Genomic DNA, 16,544 nt, shown 5'->3' with positions numbered 1-16,544 from the left:
ATTTCCAGATAAACAGAAATTAAGGGAATATGTAAAAACAAAACCAAACTTACAAGTATTAAAGGGAGTCCTTCAGTCTGAGAACAAACAACATCAGACCGTAGCCTGAATCCAGGACACAAGATTGTACCAGCCAGATACCAACCTAGGAAATGAACTCTCGAGGACTATCCAAAATCATAACAATTGCAACAGGGAACTATAGAGGTTAATCTGTAAATGACAACAATGTCAGAACAATAAAAGAGGGAATAAATGATATAGGTATAGAACTCTCTAATGGAGACGAAGGCAAGGCGATACCAAGTAGTAACAGACTAGTTCAAACTTACGAAGATAAGGGTAAATTTCAAGGTAGCCACAAAGAAAGCTAACAAATCTACTCATCAAAATAAAGAAGAAAAACACAAAGTCTCAATAAAAACAAAACAAATGAAAAAGAAATCCACAAACAAAAGGAAGTCAGCAAAGGACATTACGCGAGTGAAATAAGTCAATTACAAAAGGACAAATATGGTATGAGACCACTACTGTAAAAACTCATGAAAAGGTTTACACACAAAAAGAAACAATCTTTGATGGTTATGAGGGAGGGGAGGGGTGGGGATGGAAAAACACTTAATAGGCAAAGATAAGCAGTAACTTTGGTGAAGGGTAAGACAGTACACAATACTGGGGAAGCCAGCACAACCTGTGCAAAGCAAGGCCATGATAGCTCCATACCAACCAAAAAACGAAACCCAGTGCCGCCAAGTCGATTCCAACTCATAGAACTGCCCCATAGAGTTTACAAGGAGCGCCTGGCAGATTTGAACTGCCAACCCTTTGGTTAGCAGTCGTAGCACTTAACCACTATGACACCAGGGTTTCCATAGACACATAGCTCCATAGACACATCCACACTCCCTGAGGGACCAAATTGCTGGGCTGAGGGCTGTGGGGACCATGGTCTCAGGGAACATCTAGCTCAATTGGCATAACATAGTTTATAAAGAAAATGTTCTACATTCTACTTTGGTGAGTAGTGTTTAGGGTCTTAAAAGCCTGTGAGTGGCCTTCTAGGATACTCCACTGGTATCACCCCTTTGGGAGCAAGAAAGTATGAAAAAAACTAAAGACATAAAGGAAAGATTGGTCCAAAGGACTAATGGACGACATCTACCATGGCCTCCACCAGACTGAGTCCAGCACAATTAGATGGTGCCCGGCTACCACCACTGACTGCTCTGACAGGGATCACAATAGAGGATCCCAGGCAGAGCTGGAGAAAAATGTAGAACAAAATTCTGACTCAAAAAGAAAGACCAGACTTGCTGGCCTGACATAGACTGAAGAAACCCTGAGAGTATGGCCCCCAGACACCCTTGCAGCTCAGTAATGAGGCCACTCCTGAGGTTCACCCTTCAGCCAAAGGTTGAACAGGCCCATGGAACAAAACAAGACTAATGGGGCGCACCAGCCCTGGGGCTGGGACTGGAAGGCAGGAGGGAACAGGAAAACTGGTAATAGAGAACCCAGGGTTGAGAAGGGAGAGTGTTGACATGACGTGGAGTTGTTAACCAGTGTTATACAACAATGTGTGTACTGTTTGATGAGAAACTAGTTTGTTCTGTAAACCTTCATCTAAAGTTCCATAAAAAAAAAAAAATCCTCACAACTGGACCAATAAGCAACATTATGATAAATGGGGAAAAGATTGAAGTTGTCAAGGATTGCATTTTACTTGGATCCATAATCAACAGCCATGGAAACAGCAGTCAAGAAATCAAAAGACGCATTGCATTGGGCAAATCTGCTGCAAAGGACCCCTTTAAAGTGTTGAAGAGCAAAGATGTCACCCTGAAGACTAAGGTGTGCCTGACCCAAGTCATGGTATTTTCAACAGCATCATATGCATGTGAAAGCTGGACAGTGAATAAGGAAGACAGAAGAATAGACGCCTTTGCATGGTAGTGTTAGCGAAGAATACCGTGGACTGCCAAGAGAACGAACAAATCTGTCCTGGAAGAAATACAATCAGAATGCTCCTTAGAAGCAAGGATGGCGAGAGTGAATCTTGCACACTTTGGATACATTGTCAGAAGGGATTAGTCCCTGGAGAAGGACATCCTGCTTGGTAAAGTAGAGGGTCAGGAAAAGAGGAAGACCCTCAATGAGATGGATTGACACAGTGGCTGCAACAATGGGCTCAAGCATAACAATGATTGTAAGGACGGCGCAGGACCGGGCAGTGTTTTGTTCTGTGGTACATAGGGTCACTATGAGTCGGAACTGACTTGACAGCGCCTAACAACAACAAAAACAGCCTCCTAAACTGTGAAAAAATAATTTTCTGTTCGTTAAAACCACCAACTTGTGGTATGTCTGTTATAGTAGCACTAGATGGCTAAGACACCCACTAACAAGCACTCCTCGTTTCCCCCTGCCGCAGCACTGCACACCCACTACTCTGCTTCCCCTCTCCATGGATTTGCCTGCCGTGGACATTTCACATAAATGATATCACTCGCTGTATGGCCTTTCTTTCACTCAGTATAAAGTTTTCAAGGTTCCTCTACACTGTAGCATGTCTCAGCACTCCATTCCTTTTTATGGCTGAGTAACATCCCATTATATGGATGGACCTCTTGTTTATCCATTCCTCAACTGATGGGCCTTTGGATTGTTCAGGAGCTCATTTACCCTCTCCAGAATATCATGAAGGAGCCCTGGTAGCAAATGGTTAAGCACTTGGCTGTTAACCAGAAGGTCAACCGTTTGAATCCATCAGTGGTGGCTCCATGGGAGAAAGACCTGGTGACCTCCTCCCATAAAGATTACAGCCTAGGAAACCCTATGGGGCAGATCTACTGTCATATAGGGTCACTATGAGTGATGGCACCCAACAGCAATATGATCCTATGAGTTACATACCATTAGTACCCCACGGCCGCCCCCTTTTTGGAGTGTACTCTTATTGTTGTTAGTTGCCATTGAATGAACCCTGCTCCAATTCATGGCGACCTTGTGTATAACAGAATGAAACGTTGCCCGGTCCTGCACCATCTTCAAGATCATTTGTATGTTTGAGTCCATTGTTTCGGATATTGTGTCAATCCACCTCACTGAGGGTTTCCCTTGTTTTCATTGACCCTCCACTTTACCAACTACGATGTCCTTTTCCAGCAAGTGGTCTTTCCGGATGATGTGTCCAAAGTAAGCAAGTCAAAGTCTCACCAACCTCACTTCTAAGGAGCATTCCAGTTGTATGTCTTCCAAGACTGTAGTAGGCACTCAGTAAATATTTGCTGAATAATAGAGTGAACAAATGAATGAGTTTTCCTTCCTCAGCCTTCAGCCCTGCCTGGCACGGTGTACCCATGATTTTTTCTTGTTGCCTGTCTCCCCCAATGCCCCTCAGATCCACAAAGACAGGGATTTTGTCCCTTGTGGTCATGGCTGTATCCTCATCACTTGGAACAGTGTTCGCACGTACCAACCAGGTGCTCAAAGGATCCTTGTTGAATGAAGGACAAGATGAAGGGGCCCTAGTCCCACAGAATCGGACCCTCTCTCAGCCCCAGGACAACAGCCTGGTGGAGATGACTCTCATCTAATTTTCAGAGGGAGAAAAGTCCTGGGCAAGCTAACAAGTCAGGACATATCATTGTCACAGTCACCAACTTGGGGAGTTTCACTATTCGATTAGTGTCATCTGCCCTCAATGAGGACTCCTTGGGTGGTGCAAATGGTCAAGCACGCGGCTACTAACTGAAAGGCTGGAGGTTCAAATCCACCCAGAGGTGCCTAGGAAGAAAGGCCTGGTGATCTACAGCTAAAAAGTCATCCACTGAAAACCCTATGGTGCAGTTCTACTCTGACACACATGAGTTGGAATTGAATTGATGGAAACTGGTTTTTTTTAGGTTAGGGAGTCCCTGGGTGGTGCAAACATTAATGCATTAGCTGCCAACCAAAAAGGTTGGAGGTTTGAGTCCACCCAGAGTCACCTCAGAAGAAAGGCCTGGCTATTCACTTCTGAAAAATTAGCCACTGAAAACTCTATGGGACACAGTTTTATTCTGACACACACGCGGTCTCCGTGAGTTGGAGTCAATGAGATGGCTACCGGTTAGGGAGCCCCTGGGTGGTGCAAACAGGTTAATGCATTAGCTGCTAACCAAAAGGTTGGAGGCTTGGGTCCACCCAGAGGCACCTCAGAAGAAAGACCTGGCTAACCACTTCTGAAAACTCAGCCATTGAAAGCCCTATGGACCACACAGTTCTACGCCGACACACAGGGGGTGCCACGAGTGGGGGCTGACTAGATGGCAAGTGGTTATTGGTTGTTTGTTGCTATCTGAAGGGGATGAGAGGGCAGCCTCCGAGGCTTTGGCAGAACCCTAGGTATGGAGTCAGCATCACAGTGGCCTCTGCGAGCCGGGAAGCCTTGAAACTTCTGCTTGTGACACTTGAAACTTTTGCTTGTGACACCTGAAACTCTCCTAAGTCATTAGCAACTCTTGACCCAGAGGGACACACCTGGAGGCTACCAGACAGGCAAGCAGGCGAGAAGTGGGGTGACCTACACCTTCACTGCTTCCTGTACCCCACCCCCGAGCCAGCCCCTCCCACACCCCTCACCTCGTTCCTGTTGGATGAGCCCTCCTGCTTCCCCAGGGCCATTTGTGAAATGCACCCAACTGCCCCAGCTGCCTCCACATCATGACTCCCCTCTGCTCTCCAGCTGCCCATGGCTCCCTAGTACCCTCAGGATGGAGCCCGCACTCCTCAGCGTGGCAATCTCTCCAGCCCCTTCTTTCACCCCTCAATCCCTCCCCTGCAGGCAGCCAGGGCTCTGGCTTCACCTCAAGAACTTTGCATATGTTCTTTCCTCCACGCCTAAATACCTTAGAGAACATTTACTCATTCTTTAAGAAGCAGCATCCCCAGCATCTATGTTCCCTCTCCATTCAGCAAGCAGAGGTCTCATGGCTCTCCCTTATGGCTCCCTGCTACCCCCTTTCTGGCCTGTTTTTCCTCGCTTGGCTCCACGCTAACTACTGGGGCTGGAGGGATCTGTTTCTGATTCTGAACTGCCCACCCCCACCCCCCCCCAACACACACACAGCCTGGGAGCACTGAGCCTCTCTGGGGCCCCAGCATCACCCAGCACAGGTTGGGTTACAGCAGTTTTGCGGAATGAATGAGTGAGTCATCATCAAAGTATACAGGACAAATTGCAAACACTCTAACCCAGCATCTGAGACTTAGTCACCTTCATCTCATTTTACATTCTAGCCACAGGAACACACTTTCCCCTCCCCAAAATGGCCAGCCCCTCTTTTGCTTCCAGGCTTTAATTCATCTTGTTTTCTCTTCTGTTCTCCGTTACCCCACTTGGTGAACTCCTACTCATCTGTCAGAACCCAGCCCTAAGTGCCCTCCCCCAGGAAGGCTCTTAACACTTGGGCGGACTTCTCTGGTGTTTCCCTCCTAGGCTCAGCCCTGACCACACATGGCTCTGTCTCAGCCCTGACCACGCATGGCTCTGTCTCAGCCCTGACCACGCATGGCTCTGACTCAGCCCTGACCACGCATGGTTCTGTCTCCCCAGTCCTGACCATGCGTGGTTCTGTCTCCCCAGCCCAGAACCAGAGCTCCTTCTAAGGCGAATACCGAGAAAGCAAAGACTCTTTAGAGCAGGGTTTTCCAACTGTGGATCATGATGAAATCAATGTGAACAGATTTTTTTTTTTCAATTTTTCTACTATATCCTTTGTCTTTGATTTCCACACTGAGATCGAAAAACCATCCTTATTTTTTTTTTAAAACAGGTTTAACCTTTTATAAGAACTATCATGCAGGAAAGGAGAGCCCTTACCAGTCACAGGTCAGGGACCACCTCAACCCCGTTTCTTTTTAATTGTGGTAAAAACACATATAACAACTGACATGGATTGAATTGTGTGCCCCAAAAATATGTGTCAACTTGTTTAGGCCATGATTCCCAGTATTGCATGGTTGTCCTCCTTTTTGTGACTGTAATTTTATGTTAAAGAGGATTAGGGTGGAATTGTAACACCCTTACCCAGGTCACATCCTTGATCCTAGGTAAAGGGAGTTTCCCTGGCCTGCACCACCTTGTATCTCTCAAGAGATAAAAAGGAAAGGGAAGCAAGCAGAGAATTGAGGACCTCATACCACCAAGGCAGCGCCAGGAGCAGAGCGTGTCCTTTGGACCTGGGGTCCCTTCGCGAAGAAGCTCCTAGTCTGGGGGAACACTGATGAGAAGGCTGACAGAGAGAAAGCCATTCCCTGGAGCTCACACCCTGAATTTGGACTTTTAGCCTATTTTACCACGAAGAAATAAATTTCTCTTTGTTAAAGCCACCCACTTGTAGTATTTCTGTTACAGCAGCACTAGATGACTAAGACAACAACATAATTACCATTTCAATATTTTTTACGCATGCAATTCGGTGACATTAATTACTTTCATCATATTGTACAACCATCATCACTATTTCCAAATTTTTCCATCACCCTCAACAGAAGCTCCGTGCTCCCTAATCCATGGCTCCCCATTCCCTCTCCCTCCCACCCCTGGTGGTGGTGTTGTTAGCTGCCATAAAGTCCACGACTCACGGAGACCCCACGCACATTGGAATGAAACGTTGCCCGGTCCTGCACTATCCCCATGATCAGTTTTGGATAAGACCACTGCAATCCAAAGAGTTTTCATTGGCTGGTTTTCAGAAGTAGATTGCTAGTCCTTTCTTCCTAGTCTGTCTTAGTCTGGAAAACCAGTTGCCATTGAATCAATTCCGACTCATAGCAACCCTACAGGACAGAGTAGAACTGCCCCACAGGGTTTCCAAGGAGCAGCTGATGGATTCGAACTGCCAACCTTTTTTTTTGGTTAGCAGCCGAACGCTTAACCATTGTGCCACCAGGCCCCCTTAGTCTGGAAGCTCTGCTGAAACCTATTCAGCATCCTAGCAACACTCAAGCTGCCACTGAGAGACCGGTGGGAGCTGTGCATGGGGTCCATTGGCCAGGAATCGAACCAGGTCTCCCAAATGGAAGGTGAGAATTCCCTGAGCTGCCACAGCTCTCCCGCCTCTGGCAACCACTAACAAACTTTGGTCTGTATGCCTTTGCCTATCCTAGATATTTCACATAAGTGGGATCACACAATATACGTCGTTTTGTAAAACGTGCTTTTAAATCATTACACATAGTATTTTGTCAGAATGTATCAACCTGCGCATACCCATGGAAATGTTACGGTTTTTATTTCATTCAGTTATTAGTTATGCAATTACAAACGAGTGAGGGGTAGCTTTGTATACAAATCCTGTGGCCTATGGGGGTTATCTCTTTAGTAAAAATTCCTAGAAGTGAGTCCAGGGTGGGTCATTTGGAAATCCATCCCTTGAAACACGATTCCAAACTGCCCACAGAAAGCCTGTACTTCTTACGCTTCCACTGGCGATATATAGGCGTGTCTCCATTCGCTACAAAATAGACTGATTTTTAATGACTAATTTGAAAGGACAAATAACTTACTGCTTCTGATTTGGCTTTTTTCAAATATGTAACTGTATATATTAAAAAGTTAAAAAAAAGTTGTCATTCTCAACAACAAAAATAAATAAATTTTTCATTTTTTTTAAAAGTTGCCGTCAAGTTGATTCTCGCTCATGGTGACCCCATGTGTGCCCCAGCAGGATTACGCTCCACAGGCTTTCACTGGCTGATTTTTCAGAAATAAATCACCACGACTTTCTTCCAAGGTGCCTCTGTGTGGACTCGAATCTCCAACCTTTCGGTTAGCAGCCGAGTATTTTAAGCCTTTGTACCGCACAGGGACTCCACGTAACTACGTCAGAGGCTGGGAAAGTACATCCCAGGGGCCAAGTCCAACCCACCACTTGTTTCTGTACCTGCCTACAAGCTAAGAATAATTTTTATATTTCTAAATGGTTGAAAAATTTACAAGTATAGTATCTTGTGACACATGAAAATTACATGAAATTCATATTCATGTAATATGAATGTCTATAAATAAAGTTTTATGGGCGCACTGCTACCCCACTCACATATGTATTGTCTACAGGGTCACCGTGAGTTGGGGGCCGACTGGACAGCAGCTAACAACATGGTGGCAGCTAGCAGAGCTGAGTATTCACCACAGAGACAATATAGTTCACAAAGCCAAAAATATTGACTAACAGGTTCTTTACAGATAAAGTTTGCTGACCCCTGATCTATGTGATTTATTACCTACGAGAATGAATTTGAAATAATCAGAAGCATTTTAGAAGGGAAAATCTCCAGGATTTATACATAAATCCGAGAATCCTTGGGTGGCACAAATGGTTAACCAACTCAGCTACTAACCAAAAGATTGGAGGTTTAAATCCACCCAGAGGTGCCTCAGAAGAAAAGCCTGGCAATCTACTTCTTAATAGCCAGCCATTGAAAACCCTGTGGGGCACAGTTCTATTCTGACACACATGGGGTCGCCAGGAGTCAGAGTCAACTTGACAGCCACATGTAAGTCACGATCCTTGGGGAGACCGAGGCCTGAAAACCTCCCTGCCTTTTGTCAGAACCTTTTTGCTAGAACAGAAGAGAAAATATCCAAGTGAGTTCACACTGGGGAAAGGTAAGTACTGTTTTGTGAAAGTTCCGTTTCCATTTGATTTGGACCTGGGAATACAGACACTACGTGACGATGATGTAAAATCTCTTCCCTAATACACCACGGCCAGAAAAGTTTGAGATCTGCAGCTGACAGGATGCCTACAGCCTGCTCAATGTGCTTCACCGGCTAAAGGAGGCTGATGTGGGGTGGGGCTCTGCCCTTGAACACACAGATAGACCCCCAGCCCACACCAGGGACAGCCCCCTCTCAGTACCCTCTGTGGGGGCCCCTACTTGGAGGTGGGCTGAGCAGAGAACATTCTAAGCTGCCCGGGAAGTCAGAGAAGAGGCTTCCAGAACCCCGACCGCACTTCTCAGGTGATTCAGCCCCCTCCCATTTCACAGGTGGGAAGACTGAGGAAAGACCAAAATGGATGAGAATCTCTGAGCAAAGAGGAGCCAGGCTCCTGCCTCCCAGCTCAGGGAAGCCACAAGGACAAAGGGAACAGGGTCAGAACAAGTTGGAGCCCTGGACTGAGTTTCTCACCCACCCACCCCCAAAAATCTTCTGGAATTGCTCAAGTTCAAATCCTGGCTCGATCTGCCAGGTGACTCTGGGTATATCACCCAACCTGCCTGGGCACCTCTTTCCTCATCTGAAAAATGGAGTTAGCTCTACATAGTGTGCCATCACTCCTGACCCCAATGCCATTGTGAAGGCTACATAAGAGCTCTCGTGCACAGTACTTAGTGCAGTGCCTGGATACAGTAGGCACTCCGTAAATGTCCTTATTCATATACTGCTGTGTCATCAATCTTGTTAGCTGCCGTCAAGTCAGTCCCAACTCAAGGCAACCGCATGCACGGGAGAATGAAACCCTGCCTGGTCTGGTGCCATCCCCATGATCGGTGGTGGATCAGACCATTGTGCCTTTCTTCTTAGTCTGTCTTAGTCTGGAAGCTCTGCTGGAACCTGTTCAGCATCCTAGCAATACAGAACCTCCAATGACAGGTGGTGGCTGTGCATGAGGTGGACTGGCCAGGAATCGAACCCAGGTCTCCTGTATGGAAAGTGAGAAGTCCACCCCTGAGCCACCACTGCCCCCAGGACTGTTTTGCTTGCTGTTTACTGAAGACGTACTCAGCACAGGGCGCAGAGCTAAGTAGGCACACAGTCTGCAGAAAATTTCAGAAGGCAAGCCCCTGTCTTGTCACCCTTGTGTCCCCAGCACCTCATACAGCGACTGGGCAGCTGCGTATACCTTTGCTGCCTGTATCTTTCAAGCCTTGCTTAAATCCCATGGCTGTTTCTGCATCCATGAGTTTTCAAGCGCTTCCAACGTGGCCTCGCACCAGGAGCTGGGGAGGGTGATCAACAGCCTTGGTCTGCTCAGAACCAGGGGCTTTCCCAGGATGTGCAACTTTCAGTGCTAAAACCAGGATGGTCCCAGGCAAACGGGGACAAGTTGGTCCCCATGGGCTGAGGAGACAGCCAGGAACAAATCAGTCACCTCCTCCAGGAATCCTTCCCTGACTACCCACCTGCAATAATGTTTCCCTCCCCCTCTGTACTATGAGCTCCGGGTGGGCAGAGACTACCTCTTCTGTGGTCACTGCTGTGTTTCCAAAACCTACCCCAGTGCCCAAGAAAGATATGGCTGCATGAGAACATTAGGGATGAATGCCAGCACTCCTAGTTTAAGACACAAGAAAATTGAGGCTCAGAGAGGCAAACTGCTCGAGTGAGATTCCTCAGTGAGGATGTGGAGGAGCCAGGGTTTGAACCCTGGCTGGTGACATTCCTCTGTCCCCAGCCCTCCTGCGTGTCAGGTTTTCTGGCTCCGCTTCTTACCGTGTTGTAGAACTCGGCCACCAGCTCTGAGTGCAGGAAGTTGCTTTCGCACCAGTCCAGCTCGGAGCTCTGGTAGGCGAAGATGCTGGGCATCTTGGCTGGTGCCTGCTGCCCACTGGCTGTGTCTGGCAGAGGGAAGCAGGTGAGCCTGGGAGCACTGAGCCCAGGGAGGCGGGTGGGGAGAGGCCAGCTCGGTGCCCTGTGGCGGGCGAGAGGAAAAACCTGCTGGGCTACCTGGTTGTGCCATGGCGGTGGTGGCCCTGGGCATAAGCTGTAGTGCTGGCACGGTCTGGGCAGGGCAGGGGTGGGTGGAGAGACAGCCACTCATCCCGGCCACTTGGAAGTTGGGAGGACTGTTTTTAGAATAATAATGATGTTGTCGTTCGTTGCCGTCGAGTTGACTCTGACTCACGGGGCTCTGTGTGTGTCTGAGTAGAACTGTGCTTCACAGGGATTTCAATAACTGGTTTTTTCAAAAGTAGGTTGCCAGGCCTTTCTTCTGAGGTGCCTCAGGGTGGACTAGAACCTCCGGCCTTTCAACCAGTTGTTGTTCGGTCAACCCCAATGCATGGCAACCCCATGTGTATCAGAGTAGAATTGCTCTCCACACGGTTTTCAATGGCTGTGACATTTTGAAAGCAGATAAACAGGACTTTCTTCCAAGGCACCTCTAGGTAGGTTCGAACCTCCAACCACTGGACTAGTTGTCAACTGTATAACCAGAGACCCATAAGAATAATAATAATGAACCTACTGACATGAATACTGTTTGTTGTTGCCAGTTGCTGTCAAGTCGGCTCCAATTCATGACGACCCCATACACAACAGAAGGAAACATCACTGGGTCCTGCACCATCTTCGCAATTGTTGCTATGCTCGAGTTCATGGTTGCAGCCAATGTGTATTTTAAGTGTCTTCTTACTGGGTTTTTTTTAACCTATGGTACCATCTTCCAACACTATATGCAACACTATTCTGTTGTGATCCATAGGGTTTTCACTGGCTAATTTTTGGAAGTTGATCACCGGGCTTTTCTTCCTAGTCTGCCCTAATCTGGAAGCTTCGTTGCAACCTGTCCACCATGAGTGACCCTGCTGGTATTTGAAATACCAGTGGCATAGCTTCCAGCATCACAGTAACATGCAAGCCACCACAGCAGGACAGACTGACAGTTGGGTGGCTGATGAGTACTGTAGCCTGACCCATTTTGTTGTTCTCGTTAGGTGCTGTCTAGTTGGCTCTGACTCATAGCGTGCTACGTGCACCAGAACGAGGCACTGCTTGGTCCTGCTCCACCTTCACAATTATTACTGTGTTTGAGCCATTGTTGCAGCCACCGTGTCAATCAATCTCGTTGAGGGTCTTCCTCTTTTTCGATGATTCTCTACCAAGCATGATGTCCTTCTCCAGGGACTGGTCTCTCCTGTTAACATGTCCGAAGCACGTGAGATGAAGTCTTGCCATCCTTGCTTCTAAGGAGCATTCTGGTTGTACTTCTTCCAAGACAGACTTATTCATTCTTCTGGCAGCCCATGGGATATTCAATATTCTTCACCAGCACCGTAACTCAAAGGCATCAGTTCTTCTTCAGTCTTCTTTATCCATTGTTCAGCTGTCCCATGTATATGAAATGATTGAAAACACCATGGCTTGGGGTCACGTGCACCTTAGTCCTTAAAGTGACATCTTTGCTTTTTAACACTTGAAAGAGGTCTTTTGCAGCAGACTTGTCCAATACAACGCGTCATTTGATTTTTTTCTTTTTAAATGTGGTTTAAGTGAAAGTTTACAATTCAAGTCAGTCTCTCACAACTTATACACACATGATTATATGACCTTAGTTGCTCTCCCTACAATTGACAGCACACTCCTTCTCTCCACCCTGTATTTCCCGTGTCCATTCAACCTGCTCCTGTCCCCCGTCTGCCTTCTCATCTCACCTCCAGACAGGAGCTGCCCACGTAGTCTTATGTATCTACTTGAGCTAAGAAGCACACTCCTCACCAATATCATTTATGTCTTATAGTCCACTCCCATCTTTGTCTGAAGAGTTGGCTTCAGGAATGGTTTTAGTTTTGGGCTAACAGAGAGTCTGAGGGCCATGACCTCTGGGGTCCCTCCAGTCTCAGACAGACCGTTAGGTCTGGTCTTTTTACGAGAATTTGAGTTCTGCATCCCACTTTTCTCCTTCTCCATCAGGGACCCTCTGTTGTGTTCCCTGTCGGGGCAGTCATTGGTGGTAGCTGGCCACCATCTAGTTCTTCTGGTCTCAGGCTGATGGAGTCTCTGGTTTATGTGGCCTTTTCTGTCTCTCGGGCTCATATTTTCCTTGTGTCTTTGTTGTTCTTCATTCTCCTTTGCTCCAGGTGGGTTGAGACCAATTGATGCATCTTAGATGGCCCCTTGCTAACGTTTAAGACCCCAGACGCCACTCTCCAAAGTGGGATGCAGAATGTTTTCCTAATAGATTTTATTATCCCAATTGACTGAGATGTCCCCCAAAACCATGGCCCCCAACCCCCCTCCCCCCCCCCGGCTACGCTGGCCTTCGAAGCATTCAGTTTATTCAGGAAACTGCTTTTGGTTTAATCCAGTTGTGCTAACCTCTCCTGTATTGTGTGTTGTCCTTCCCTTCACCTAAAATAATTTTTGTCTATTATCTCATTAGTGAATACCCCTCTTGCTCCCTCCCCACACTCATAACCATCAAAGTGTGTTTTCTTCTGTGTTTAAACCTTTTCTTGAGTTCCTATAATAGTGGTCTCATACAATATTTGTCCTTTTGCGACTTACTAATTTCACTCAGCATAATGCCTTCCAGGTTCTTCCATGTTAGGAGATGTTTCACGGATTCATCATTGTTCTTTATCGATGCGTAGTATTCCATTGTGTGAATATACCATAATTTGTTTATCCATTCATCCATTGATGGGCACCTTGGTTGCTTCCATCTTTTTGCTGTTGAAAAGAGTGCTGCAATGAACATGGGTGTGCATATATCCGTTCATGTAAAGGCTCTTATTTCTCTAAGATATATTCCAAGGAGTGGAATTGCTGGATTGTATAGTAGTTCTATTTCTAGCTTAAGGAAGCACCAAATCGATTTACAAAGTGGTTACACCATTTTACATTCCCACCAGCAGTGTCTAAGCACTCCAGTCTCTCCACAACCACTCCAACATTTATTATTTTGTGTTTTTTGCATTAATGCCAGCTTTGTTGGGCTAAGACGGTAGCTCATTGTAGTTTTGATTTGCATTTCTCTACTGGCTAATGATCGCGAGCATTTCCTCATGTATCTGTCAGCTGCCTGAATGTCTTCTTTAGCAAAGTGCCTATTCGTATGCTTTGCCCATTTTTTAATTAGGTTACTTGTCCTTTTGTTGTTGAGGTTTTGCAGTATCTTGTAGATTTTAGAGATTAGATGCTGATCAGATTTGTCATAGCCCCAAATTTTTTCCCAGTCCATAGCTTGTCTTTTTACTCTTTTGGTGAAGTCTTTGTATGAGCCTAAGTGTTTGATTTTTGGGAGCTCCCAGTTATCTAGTTTCTCTTGTGGTGTTTGTGCATTGTTAGTAATGTTTTGTACACTGTTTATGTCATGTATTAGGGCTCCTAGTGTTGTTCCTATTTTTTCTTCCATGATCTTTAACATTTTAGATTTTATATTTAGGTCTTTGATCCATTTCGAGTTAGTTTTTGTGCATGGTGTGAGGTATGGGTCTTGTTTCATTTTTTCACAGATGGATATCCAGTTATGCCAGCAGCATTTGTTAAAGAGACTATCTTTTCCCCCATTTAATGGACTTTGGGCCTTTGTCAAATATCAGCTGTTCGTAGGTTGATGAATTTATGTCTGGATTCTCAACTCTGTTCCATTGGTCTAGGTATCTGTGTTTGTACCAGTACCGGGCTGTTTTGACTACTGTGGTGGTATAATAGGTTCTAAAATCAGGTAGAGTGAGGCCTCCCACTTTGTTCTTCTTTTTCAGTGATGCTTTACTTATTCAGGGCCTCTTCCCTTTCCTTATGAAGTTGGTGATTTGTTTCTCCATCTCATTAGAAAATGCCATTGGAATTTGGATGGGTATTGCATTGTATCTTAGATTGCTTTGGTAGCATAGATATTTTCAGAAAGCTGAGTCTTCCAATCCATGAGCAAGGTATGTTTTTCCACTCATGTAGGTCTCTTTTGGTTCCCTGCAGTAGTGTCTTATACTTTTCTTTGTATAGGTCTTTTATGTCTCTGATTAGATTTATTCCTAAGTATTTTATCTTCTTGGGGGCTATCGTAAACGGTATTGATTTGGCAATTTCCTCTTCGACATACTCTTTGTTGGCGTACAGGAATCCCACTGATTTTTGTATGTTTATCTTGTATACTGATACTTTGCTGAAATCTTCTATCAGTTCCTTGTGAATTCTTTGGAGTTTTCTGCACATAAGTTTATATCATCTGCAAATAGAGATACTTTTACTTCTTCCTTACCAATGTGGATGCCCTTTATTTCTTTTTCTAGCTTAACTGCCCTGGCTAGGACCTCCAGCACAATGTTGAACGTGAGTGGTGATAAAGGGCATCCTTGTCTGGTTCCCGTTCCCAAGGGGAATGCTTTCAGGCTCTCTCCATTTAGCATGATGTTGGCTCTTGGCTTTGTATAAATGCCCTTTATTACATTTTTATCAACGCTGAGAGTTTTTATCACGAGTGGGTGTTGGACTTTGTCAAATGCCTTTTCTGCATCAATTGGTAAGATCATGTGGTTCTTGTCTTTTATTTATTTGACGGATTACATTAATTGTTTTTCTAATGTTGAACCATCCCTGCTTGCCTGGTATGAATCCCACTTGGTCGTGGTAAATTTTTTTTTTTTTTGATATGTTGTTGAATTCTATTGGCTAGAATTTTGTTGAGGATTTTTGCATCTAAATTCATGAGGAATATTTGTCTGTAATTTTCTTTTTTTGTGGTGTCTTTCCCTGGATTTGGTATCAGGGTTATACTGGCTTCATAGAATGAGTTTGGGAGTATTCCATCCTTTTCTTTGCTCTGAAATACCTTTAGTAGTAGTCGTGTTAACTCTTCTCTGAAAGTTTGGTAGAATTTTCCAGAGAAGCCTTCAGGGCCAGGGCTTTTTTGGGGGGGCAGTTTTTAAATCACCTTTTCAATCTCTTCTTTTGTTATAGGGTCATTTAGTTGTTTTACTTCTGTTTGTGTTAGTTTAGGTAGGTAGTGTGTTTCTAGAAATTTGTCCATTTCCTCTAGGTTTTCAAATTTGTTAGAGTACAATTTTTTCATAGTATTCTGTTACAGTCCTTTTTAATTTCAGTTGGGTCTATTGTGATATCGCCCATCTCATTTCTTATTCAGGTTATTTTCTTCCTCTCTTTTTTTTTTTTTTTTTCGTCAGTTTGGCCAATGGTTTATCAATTTTGTTAATTTTCTCAAAGAACCAGTTTTTGGTCTTTTTAACTCTTTCAATTGTTTTTCTGTTCTCTATTCATTTAATTCTGCTCTAATTTTTATTATTTGCTTTCTTCTGCTGCGCAAGGGCTCCTTTTGTTGCTCTCTTTCTATTTGTTTGAGTTGTAGGGTTAATTCTTTGATTTCGGCCCTTTCTTCTTTTTGGATGTGTGCATTTATTGCTATAAATTGACCTCTGAGAACAACTTTTGCTGTGTCCCAAAGGTCCTGGTAGGATGTTTTCATTCTCATTTGATTCTATGAATTTCTTTATTGCATCCTTAATTTCCTTTATAACCCAATGGTTTTTTAGCAAGGTGTTGTTCAGTCTCCATGTGTTTGATTTTTTTTCCTTGCTTTTTTCTGTTATTGATTCTGTTTTCATGGCTTTATGGTCAGAAAAGATGCTTTGTAATATTTCAATGTTTTCAATTCTGTTAAGGCTTGCTTTATGGCCTAATATGTAGTCTATTCTGGAGAATGTTCCATGTGCATTAGAAAAGAAAGTACACTTGGGTGCCATTGGATGGAGTGTTCTGTATATGTCTATGAGGTCAAGTTGTCTGACTGTGGCATTTAGATTTTCCATGTCCTTAC

The 16,544-nt window shown here is 45.0% G+C and overlaps 1 protein-coding gene across 4 annotated transcripts in view; it reads right to left on the bottom strand.

Annotated features, from left to right (window-relative positions):
- ACER1 (alkaline ceramidase 1) overlaps positions 1 to 16,544 on the bottom strand; it is an 87,493-nt gene that overhangs the window by 28,576 nt on the left and 42,373 nt on the right. Inside the window, exon 1 of one of the 4 annotated variants that reach the window (XM_064280401.1) lies at positions 10,484 to 10,678. The exons of the other annotated variants lie outside the window; for them this stretch is intronic. Coding sequence (XP_064136471.1) covers positions 10,484 to 10,576 — 93 coding nt within the window. The 5' untranslated portion in view covers positions 10,577 to 10,678. Of the gene's footprint in view, positions 1 to 10,483; positions 10,679 to 16,544 lie in introns of those variants that run through there. 4 annotated transcript variants of the gene reach the window in all.

This window comes from Loxodonta africana, chromosome 3 (assembly GCF_030014295.1).
Source record: "Loxodonta africana isolate mLoxAfr1 chromosome 3, mLoxAfr1.hap2, whole genome shotgun sequence".
NCBI classification, from domain to species: domain Eukaryota; kingdom Metazoa; phylum Chordata; class Mammalia; order Proboscidea; family Elephantidae; genus Loxodonta; species Loxodonta africana.
The sequence above is the reverse complement of the archived record's forward strand: the minus strand, read 5'-3'. Positions and strand labels throughout refer to the sequence as shown.